This window comes from Ostrinia nubilalis, chromosome 20 (genome assembly GCF_963855985.1).
Source record: "Ostrinia nubilalis chromosome 20, ilOstNubi1.1, whole genome shotgun sequence".
Taxonomy (NCBI): domain Eukaryota; kingdom Metazoa; phylum Arthropoda; class Insecta; order Lepidoptera; family Crambidae; genus Ostrinia; species Ostrinia nubilalis.
The window spans coordinates 7,192,824-7,204,733 of record NC_087107.1 but is presented as its reverse complement, the minus strand read 5'-3'; the positions used below and the strand labels follow the sequence as shown (position 1 = coordinate 7,204,733).

Sequence of the window (11,910 nt, the reverse complement as noted above, 5' to 3'; positions counted from 1 at the left end):
TGAGAGACAACGGCAAATTTTCAGAGCTTAACTGCCTCCAAGCGCTAATGCCTTCGGCTAGGTGGATGGTAGTTGAGTCAGAACACTTACTCAGTATTTTTGAAACCAATCCACTGGTGCTATGAGCCGAAGACAAAAAAGCCGGTAGAGCAACACTGGAAATTTTGCGAATACCCAAACCTCCAAACCTAATAGGTAGAGAGGCTTGGGTCCATGATCGATCATCTAAAGGAATATTTAAAACGGAGGAAATAATTTGTTTTATAGAGTTATCTAATTTGGCAGTTAAGCTAGGGTATTTCCAAAACTGTGAAGAACGAATGCAATATGTGAATTTAGGGACAAAAAGACAAAATACCTTATTTTGAATATTTAGGCGGGTAGTATTAAAATTTGCATGATTTATGTGTAAGTTATTTATTTATTCAATCGCAGTTTTAAAGTTGGTGTTACAGATTTATCGTCTGTCTAAGAACGTGTAAAACTGACAAACAAAGTGCATTATTGTAACTCTAATTTCTTCGAATGAGTTCGTTTGTTTAAATAATTATGCGAAAACGAACAACAAGCAGAAATAAAGAGATGTATTCTCTTCCTCCTCCTCTCACACCGCAACAGCGTTCGCAACCTCCACCTCCGATACTTCATCCTCGTGGTCCACCACCACCAGTCAGTATTTTTTATATTATTAAATTAATTGAATCTAGATTTTTGTGAACTTTAGATTAGATGTTTATGATAATTAAATTATTACCTCTACTAATTTTCTACTATTTACCTAAAACTTCTTTGATTATAGCAACTTTATTACATGACTGCGGTCGAGTCAAGAGTGCTACTTATATATGTTGTTTAGTAAAACATTCTACTATTTTGTAGTTATAATTATTCTATTATATGTAAATAATAATATTTTAATTTGATAAATATTTTTATGTAGTAGAATGGGCAATTCGAACAAGCTAAGTTATTAGAATCGAATATGATTTATGTTTTAACTTCCGCTTTTAACAATATGGCCGCCAGTTGTTTAGGGTAATGTGGCGTTCGACAAAACTGAGTGAAATTATTAAAATATTTATTAGTGACGTAAAGATGTATAAAGTTTTCAGCGTTTTATAGCAGTGTTTGATGACAGAGACGGTCATTTGAATGTTTTTAGTTCGTGTATGAAATTTTGAACGCATCTAGATCGTCTTCTAAATTGAACAGTCAACAAACTTTTGTTTATTTCATTAGAGTGGATTTATTTGTTTCTGCCGAGAATACTCGATTATGAACCATCCATACGTGTCTTGAAATAGTGGAACAAGGACTGACGTCGACACATTAGGTAAATATTCATGTTTCTTGAAGCAAGTGAAATCTAAAACATCAGGGTCGCCATTGTTTGACAGGGGACGAAATAACCATTGTAAAATAATGGTATAACTGTTTATGCATCTATTATGTTATTGTAATTACTGTTATCTTGTTTATCTATAATATATACGCGTATAATATAGGGTGCATGCAGTTCGTGTCATTTCATGATCTTCAATGCAATGGAACTGCTGATCTTATTGAGGATTCTTTGCTAATCCAAGTTGCTATTTGTGGACTAATTCCATGCTAACTGTATGATGAAATGACTGAGCTGTTAACACTTGCTTGAATGTTATGTTTTTCAAATGTTAGGTTAGTTCAAAATAGTTTGACATTTGTTTACATTAAACTTTAGTCATTTACTTCATTGACTGTATTATTTTAGCAATAAGTATTATCACATTGTGAAGTACTTCCATAGTAGTGAACATATTTCTGGTTGTGTGCCCCAGAATGTGTAGTTTTCAAACATTTTTTGATCAATGTAAATATTCCATTATTAGGCATTCAGTCCTCGTTTTTCATTCAGTACAAGCAGATTAGAGTGTGCTGTAGTTGTGTGTTTTGTAACATAGCCATTGCTAAATGCACCCGATTAATCAGTTTATCATTCAGGGTGTGTACATGACTTCAAAAACCAATTCCGCAATATCCATGTCCAGCCAAGAGGTTAAGAAATTGTGTACTCATTGTGAAAATAGAAGATATTTAAGAAAGCATTTAATTGGCTGTATGAAATGTAGGTATTTAAAAGAATATTTTTCAAGGTACTAATTAATTTTACTCAGTAGTGTTGGTACATTCACTTTATATGAATTGAAATTTAAGATTAGCTACTGAAAGTACATTATTTTAGTGTAAGCAGTTATTTTACACCAGAATATTATATCCATTCTTATTGCCTTACTTTTGCGTAGATAGTTGAAACAGCATTAATCATTGTAAATAGATAAAAGGCATTTGTAGATATCGCCCATTTGCGACGACACTGTGACATCTCGAGATATACGATTTTTTGTTTTACCGAAATTCTGAACCGCGATCTTGGGTTCTTTTATCTCCAAAAACAGGGTATTTGTTACTCCAAAAACAACAATACTATGAGAGAAAGAAACAAAATATTACGTTATAGCGCTGGCTCGTTCGGCGATATAGTTAGCTTCGACACTGTGACAGTTCAGTTGCCACCTGCGCTTTGAGATGTGAGGTCCTCTTTGTTTTTAAGAAAAACGTGACATCTCGAGGATACCGCGGTATTGATGACAAAGGTAAGTTTTTAAAATATGTTTATTTTATTCGACAATGTGGCATGTCATACTTATCACAATGTTCTTGTAAAACAAAAAGCAAAGTAAAAGAGAAATTATTTATATGTCACGTTATTCTTGTAAGAAAATCGAAGTATCATCGGGACATCTTAACTAGTAACGTTGTAGATGATGAAAATTTTTCCTATAATGGAAATATGTTGTAGGTCATTTGTTGATGTTCTGTTATTGCAGAATGCATGTTATTGAAATTGAATGGTATATCTACTTGTCACGTTGTATACGCTAAACAGTAATACTAAAGTCCAGATATCATTACAGATGGGGACTAGCAATGCGAAAAAGCAAAGGTTAACATTTGTGGCGATGCACTGCTTGAAGGAATTCCACAACCTAATCCGACAACATGACTAACAGCGCTATGTGAGCACTGTGAAAGGTCTCGTTGAGCTACAATAACGTCGGTAATTAATAATATTAATAACTAATACGAGTAGATGTAGACTGATAAACATACATTCGTTTTGAAGAATAGTTCAAATACTAGTAATACAGTGCAAATAAAACATACTTATACGACTGTCTGTTTTTACAGACACTACAAGCAAAATATTTTATATTATCATACGATAGCCTTAGATTAGCTTAATCTAAGACGATAGCTAACAAAATTATCTATCAGTAGAAGTATGCTAGAACAGCAATGCGTTGGATGACCCCAGATATTTATTTATTTATTATTATGTAATTATTCAATATTACTTAGCTCTATTGGCTATGTTTTGCTTTCTGCAAAAAAGGTATATTAATGTTTTAATGTAATTACAGATCATCAACAATTGACTGAATTTTACTTTATCGCTTATTGCCCAAATATACTTTGGCGGGCGCAACATAGTTTTGTATAATAATATTGCTATATAACTATTTCAGAAAAACTACGCCAATAAAATGGCTACATTATTTATAAATAGTGGTTGTTATTTTTCTCTGTTAATACATTGTTTAAATAATTATCTTTTATAAATTTAATTTTAAATAAGTATAAAAAATTAAAACACCCGAAAAGGTACCAAAATGTCGCATGTTTGCCATTTTATTCGCCGGGGACGGCGATTTTTGCGTTGATAATTTTAGGATTAGATTGTCATAACTAGTCTGTTATAAAATATCTATTTACTAACCTAGTAGGTACCTACAATTTTTTCTTCTGCATACATACAATATACATACCTACTTAGTACAGTTTCTCTTAAGTACTGTGTTTTTTTTTGGAGTAGTTTACGAGATTTTACTTTTGAGAGTTTTTCGTTTATTTTGATAAGCATTAGTTTTTAGAATAAGAAAACTTAATGTGAGCTTAATATTGTATATACAGTGTGAGTCACGTTAAAGTGTACATATGAATTAAAGTAAAACTAGACCTATTTTTATCGACAAAAAAGAGGTCAAAAAATTTTTGAGATTTTTTTTTAATTTTTTATAGATATTTTTTTCTTTCAATTACTTATTGTAAAGAAATCGTAATAACTTTTAAACTAAGAGGTATATCCTGATAAAATAAAAACAGTAATAATGCTAAATAACAGGCAATACTAAAAAAATACATGAAATACCCAGAAAATGCCAACAAATAATAAAAAATGATACTTTTTGAAAAATATCTGCTTAAAAATTCGTATTTTTTTGGTTATTTGATAAATTTCTCCAAAAAATGCCCCTATAACAGGTGGTTTTTATTACTTTTTATTATTCTCTATCGTATTACTTTTGTAAAACCAAAAATCGCATGTCTCTATCCCTATCACAACGTTTGCAATGATCGTTTGAACTAAGCCTCTCCGGGCGCGCCATTCAACGCTTCGTTAACAACGAAACTGAAAGTGGCTCGAGATTTGTAATTTTGATAAAGACAAGTTAGATTTCAAATAAAAACAAAAGATTTCGAAGTAAAATAAGCATTTTAGTTAAAATTAAAATTGTCTCTACCTGGAGCGGAGAAAAATGTGGTGGCAGGCCTTTGTTCAAAGGATCATAGCAAATGTTGTGATAGGGATAGAGACATGCGATTTTTGGTTTTACAAAATTAATACGATAGAGAATAATAAAAAGTAATAAAAACCACCTGTTATAGGGGCATTTTTTGGAGAAATTTATCAAATAACCAAAAAAATACGAATTTTTAAGCAGATTTTTTTCAAAAAGTATCATTTTTTATTATTTGTTGGCATTTTTTGTGTATTTTATGTATTTTTTTAGTATCGCCTGTTATTTAGCATTATTACTGTTTTTATTTTATCAGGATATACCTCTTAGTTTAAAAGTTATTACGTTTTCTTTACAATAAGTAATTGGAAGAAAAAAAATTCTATAAAAAAATAAAAAAAAATCTCAAAAAATTTTTGACCTCTTTTTTGTCGATAAAAATAGGTCTAGTTTCATCTATTTTCATATGTACACTTTAACGTGACTCACACTGTATACAACTGTCTGTCTACTTTGATAATATTTTTATAAGTGCAATTTAACATAGCAAAGCGAAATATTCGCCTGTTCCAATAATTACCTCATTTTTACTGATTGTAATGTTATTAAAATAAAATAAAATTTTTCAAGATCAACGTTTTATCTAAATAATGACTTATATAAATATAATTTTTTACATCATCTTCAACGTGACAACTGAACTTACCATCTTCAAAATATTATGTTTTTACTAGAACAATGTGATAAGTTGTCTCTTTTTTTTTCAATCGCTATAATTTCATCAATTTAGACGCAAATTTATGTCTTACTATAAATATTTAAATTTATTAATAGTTAATCTTTAAACGTTTCATACACAATTAGGTAATCCTAACCTTCTTTTAAGAGTTATGGTCATTCAAAAGTTAAAAAGTCGTTTTCTGGAAAACCACTGTTTTTGATATATCACAGTGTCGTCGCAAATGGACGATATGTAGATTGTATGAATAAAAACAAAGATAATATATTTTTCGAAAGGCTTTTTATGTATAAATAAACACAGATTGATAATTTAAACAGTTGTTTATTTGAATATTGGCCTACAAAATTACTGCTTGATTGCACTGGTAGCTAAGCAATGATGTAAACACATTAAAAACATAAATTATCTCTGAATATTTTATAAAAATAAAATCTAAGAGGCATGTTAGTGTTGAAAGAGAAAATCATTGTAATAAGCATTACAAATATGGATTATATTGTAATGTAATGTACAAATGAACCAGTTTTCCAATTTCCTACAAACCTCAATTAAATTAGGTAAAATAAAATTACTTTAATGCATTTTAAGAAAGATTTACATAATTTTATTAGCAAGGTAATACAACAATATTGTCAACATTTATACAGCTGTCAAAGTATACTAGTTGCAGTCAACACTAGTGAGGTCCGTTTGGTAGTTTTAGCATCATTATAAGGTTTTGCATAAACTAGTTATTAATATTTTTAGTAAACAGAACTATTAGTAAAATATTGTCTCTTTTTTGTAACAAAATAAGGGATGCTATGTCATGTAAATAGTTTTAAATAGCTGTAATAGAAAGTCGTAGTTGCATGAAAGTATATTTGTTTAGAATAATACACATGTGAGCTCACAATACAAGTAAAACTTTCACATTACTTATTATAATGTCCAGTGTTAATTTGAGTATGTAAAATTATATTTCGGTTGTCACTTTCTGTGATTTCTAACAAGGAAAATATGTAATTTTGTCTTCTCCCCTTGGTTTTTTCTGTAAATCTAATTAAAAATTGTTTTTGTAGTGACTCAAATTGAAAATTTGACTATGCTTGTATTATTGTGAATAATTTTTATGGAGGATACGATTAGGACCTTTGACTTTTAAATACCAATGCATATTCTGAATGTCCCAAAGATGACCTGAAACTCAAAATGAACATTGGAGTTTGATTTCTAGTTACGCAGTCATATCAACAAATGTCATGCAATGTTATTTGTAAACAAATAAAACTTATCTTTTATGTGACATTACTAAGTAACCTTTGCCTCCAGAAGTATTTTTTCTGAGATAACTGGTTATTTGTGTCCTATTTATGTGCGAAATTTACTCAAATGCATTAAGAGCTTACTTATTGTTATTTTATCTTGATTTTGGGCTGTGAGTTTGTTAAGTTGGTGAAACTTATTTAGCACAGACTGAGCATCACAAAAAGTTAAACTTTCTTTAGTGGTGTAGTAGTACAATCTCTAACTTCAATAACTTTTGTCGCAATATCTTAGTTTGTCACTAAACTATACTTAGTTCTAATTGCCAACATAATTACATACAGAAAAATAAGTAAATGTAGTTTTCATCGTAACATATTTTATTGTTAATTATTCTTTGAAATATGCAGTTCAATTAACTGAAGTAACTGGTTTTCCAATCTGTCTTAGGCCTTGTTCAGACACGCACGATAACGCGGTTTCTGGGTGGTTCTCAACGGCGAGACACTGAGGCGGTTACATTTTGATGTAGGTATAATGTACGAGAACTGCCCAGCAACCGCGAGATATCGTTATCTGAACCAGGCCTTAGTGCTTTGCCAGGCTGCACTATAGACACTCGAATAAGATTTCATATGTTTGAGTAAAATTCGCTGCGCCCGCGTGTCTAGACCAAGCTCTTACACTCTTTATTGAACACTGTAGTAATGTCTTCGTACAATGTTTCAGGTTATGGCAAACTTGAATTTCCAGCAAGCCCCTAGAAGCCTAGCTAGTGGCGGCGTGGGCGGTGTGGGTGGCGTGGGAGGGCGCGGTCTGGTCTCAGGGGTGAGAAACTTTATAAAATATACAGTCTACAGCTACTACAGAGCAAGGTTCAACTGTGTACCTTTCTTTTTTCTTTCGAAGGAAGTCATTTACATTGACCACTTTGTGTCTTGTAAAGATAGAGTTAAAATGGTTTTCAGAGTAGTTTGTAGCTAGATTATCTAGTAAGGATTGTTCACAATAAATTCAGATAATGTTCAAATTTGTTTTGGCTACTACTCCTCTATAGACAGATCTTACAAAGAAGTAAATAAATTATCTAATTAGCTATATTTTCATATTATTTAATGTATCTTAAGCCCGGTCTGTGAGCATAACGCACGTTCATAATCAAACTGTCACTATACAAAAAAGTCGATTTTTCAGGAAAAGCATTTGAAATACTCAAATGAAGAATGTTCACTAATTTTGTTTTTTAGCTTTCTGTATTCTCTGTTAAAAATAAAAAATACACGTGAAAGAATTATTTCGATACGTTAATTAGTTTCCAAGATATTGAATTTTAAAAGTGCGGGCGGCGGCCGGCCCGCCATTTTATGCGCGTGACGTCATATTACAACGACTGGCTCATATTTGTATGGGTGGAATCTTGCAAACTGAATTAAGACCCACTTCCAGGCAACCGATTAAGCTGAAATTTCGCAAACACATGTGATTTGGATGACCATGCAATATTATGATGACATGGAGCTGATCTGATGATGGAGCTGGAAGGTGGCCATAGGAACTCTATAATAAAACGACTTAAATGCATCGAGTTTGGGCTCGTTCGTTTTGTATTGATGGGTATTTTAATTCTATATAGTAATCGGGGTCTAATGATGGAGCTGGAAGGTAATTCGCAATAAAACGACACAATCGCATCAAGTTTGGGTTTGGTTCAATTTTAATTTCTGTGATGGGTCTGGGTGTTAATATGTATAATAAGTTTGTATTTACAAAAAAAAATATATTTAAGTATGTTTATATCCGTTTTCTAGTGAGCGGACGCTGTGAATGTACGTCACACGGGGTCACGTGACCGTCGGCGGAACTCAATATTTAAGCGAACTTTGAATGCCTATAAAATCATAAATACTGGGTATTTTTGAATGAAATAAAAACTAATGTATTTGTAAATGTAAAAGCTTAACTGTAACATAGGTTTCAAGTGATTTTGCATACCTAGTAACATTCTCAATTTTAAAACCTTTGCAAAGTGTGCAAAATGTTCTTAAATGTTTTGTTTTTTGTTAAATACCAGTAGTGGCTTGTTTGGCTTTTACGGGAATATAATTATCTTTCAAATTATCATAATGGTTTATTTAATATTTAATTTTTTCCCTAAAAATAGTGTCACTTTTCCACTAAAATTGAGACAGTGACAGTTTTCAATTAAAAACGTGTTAATGTTGTATTATTAATTCCGGTAGAAATGTCACTATTTTCATATACATTTGACGATGAAAGATTAAAAAATGATTATTATTAAATAAAACTAACATAGAAAAATCAGTAATTTTAATGAACTTAAAACTTTATAATTTGGATTAAGTGGTACCTATGGTAACAGTAATAAATGTAAATTCTCGATCAGAAATAAATACGTTACACACATGAAATTACTATAAAATTACATCACATAAATCAACTTCTTAGAAAATAAGGTACTCTTTTGTTCAGGCAGCCTTTAAACAACAAGAACTTGATGACCTCGATGAACTTGACGAACTAGATAGTGATTTTTCATGGGAAAAGGGCTCAGAGAAGTAGGTTTAAATTCTAGATCATTATCCAGCGACCATTACCTCTGCGAGCTATGTGCCCCGGCCACTGCCACTTGATTTTAGCGATTCTGCGGGCTATGTCGGTCACTTTGGTTCTCCTGTGGATCTCCTCATTTCTGATTCAATCACATAGGGAAACTAACTGAGCATCGCACGCTCCATCACCTTTTTTGTGACCTCTCAGATCCATAAAATATCACTGGCAACACACACTGATCAAAGACTTTTGTCTTGAGGCACTACGGTATTTCGGACGTGAGAATATCACTAAGCTTCCCGAACGCTGCCCAGCCGAGTTGGATGCCCAATCGTCAATTGACCTTTTTCTCGATGTTGGACCTACGTAACTGGACTGTTTGTCCCAGGTATACATAAATTGTCAACAAACTTTCGAGTGTAGAGTCTCCAGATGAGTGGATACTACATGGACATTTGACATGTATTTTGTCTTGTCCATATTCATTTTCAGGCCCACTTGTTGAGAGGCTCTACTTAGGCCATCGAGCATTATGCCTAGATCTTCCACAGTCACAGCCATGATTACGACATCGTCCGCAAATCGAAGGTGGATGATGTACTCGTTGATATTTATGCTGAATCCGCTCCAGTCCAGAAGCTTGAAATCATCTTCCAGGGCCGTGTTGAACAGTATCGGAGATATTATGACGTCTCCCTGTCTCACCACTTGCTGCAACTGGATGAGTTTCGAGTCCTGATCCTGGAGACGAACCGACATTGTGGCGTTTTCGTACAAGCCTTTCAACACTTCGATGTATCTATAGTCAATTTGGCACCGTTGCTTGGAGAGACTGTAGCACTGCTCAGATCTCGATCGAATCCAAGGCATTTTCATTTCTTTATAGTTACTTTTGTGAAGCCTCAATGTAGCCTTCTTGGTGATCGAATAAATAAATAAATAGTCCACAAACGCTAGATAAAGTAGTAATTACCTTGATAATTTATTTTGATTTTACTAGTGTTTGGATTGACTGGTGGCATTTTTGTTAGCTGTTAAAAAAAATTATAACTACTTAATCATTTAAAAATCTTTCTTGTTGTTTTAATATTACACAATTTGGATAAACACAATATTCTACGAAGTGATGGAACAATTTTCTTAAAAATGTAAGAGAAATATTGTCACTTTTTGTTTTAAGGCGTTTTTCGTATTACTTTATTGTGACTTATCTTAATGATTTGGAGTAAAAGCGTCTTTATGCTAAACATGACGTTTTTCAACACAGAGTCCACATAACTATCACGGCGTCCCGTCCAGTTCCCGTCACTACTAAAAACGTGTCACTGTTACTCACAACATATGCCGGTTTCCCCATTAAACTCCATAACGACACTAGTGATATCTGCCGAACTATTTGAGTTTTAAGCGTGGGATTTTTACAGCATGCACTTTTCGCGGAGCTCTGATTGATGGCGTTGTTAACTCAATTTCTGCCAATTTCGTATAGTGACGGTTTGATTATGAACGTGCGATAAGCTACCCATCCTTATCGCTCGCGCGTAATTATATTGCTGTCGCGACTGTGCGACGGGCGCCCGCAGTGAGTGTGCGAGCGCGACAGCAACATAATTACGCGCGAGCGATAAGGATGGGTAGCTTGCGGTCATTGGACAAAATTCTACGTGCTCGCGGACCAGACTATAGTTATGTGACGTCAACGTTTAATAAACACTGTTCCCTCCAGGTGTCCGGTCATGTGACGCCGACGTTCGGCGGCGCGCTATCGCCGGGCCGCAACTCCACGGCGATGCCCGGCGGCGCCCCGCCGTCAATGGCGTCGCGCTCCACGCTCTTCGGCCAGCGGGCCTTCGCCGACCGCCGGGTGCCGATGCCGACGACGCTGTCGCAACCTAATTCCAATTCCATGGTGAGTTTGAAGTATATTGGCAAACTGCCAAAGCTGGAGGAAGTTACACGTTAAAGATACTGGCGGCCCGCCGTCCATGGCGTCGCGCTCCACGCTCTTCGGCCAGCGGGCCTTCGCCGACCGCCGGGTGCCGATGCCGACGACGCTGTCGCAACCTAATTCCAATTCCATGGTGAGTTTGAAGTATATTGGCAAACTGCCAAAGCTGGAGGAAGTTACACGTTAAAGATACTGGCGGCCCGCCGTCCATGGCGTCGCGCTCCACGCTCTTCGGCCAGCGGGCCTTCGCCGACCGCCGGGTGCCGATGCCGACGACGCTGTCGCAACCTAATTCCAATTCCATGGTGAGTTTGAAGTATATTGGCAAACTGCCAAAGCTGGAGGAAGTTACACGTTAAAGATACTGGCGGCCCGCCGTCCATGGCGTCGCGCTCCACGCTCTTCGGCCAGCGGGCCTTCGCCGACCGCCGGGTGCCGATGCCGACGACGCTGTCGCAACCTAATTCCAATTCCATGGTGAGTTTGAAGTATATTGGCAAACTGCCAAAGCTGGAGGAAGTTACACGTTAAAGATACTGGCGGCCCGCCGTCCATGGCGTCGCGCTCCACGCTCTTCGGCCAGCGGGCCTTCGCCGACCGCCGGGTGCCGATGCCGACGACGCTGTCGCAACCTAATTCCAATTCCATGGTGAGTTTGAAGTATATTGGCAAACTGCCAAAGCTGGAGGAAGTTACACGTTAAAGATACTGGCGGCCCGTCGTCCATGGCGTCGCGCTCCACGCTCTTCGGCCAGCGGGCCTTCGCCGACCGCCGGGTGCCGATG

At 35.2% G+C, this 11,910-nt stretch overlaps 1 protein-coding gene across 1 annotated transcript; it reads left to right on the top strand.

Moving 5' to 3' along the window:
- The first annotated feature begins 957 nt into the window (after positions 1-957).
- LOC135081563 (regulator of gene activity-like) lies at positions 958-11,144 on the top strand. Its single transcript, XM_063976306.1, has 3 exons — positions 958-1,333; positions 7,336-7,434; positions 10,904-11,144. Exons 2-3 carry the CDS (start codon positions 7,339-7,341, stop codon positions 11,138-11,140), a joined length of 333 nt encoding a protein of 110 aa, XP_063832376.1. The 5' UTR covers positions 958-1,333; positions 7,336-7,338; the 3' UTR covers positions 11,141-11,144.
- The last annotated feature ends 766 nt before the right edge of the window (positions 11,145-11,910 follow it).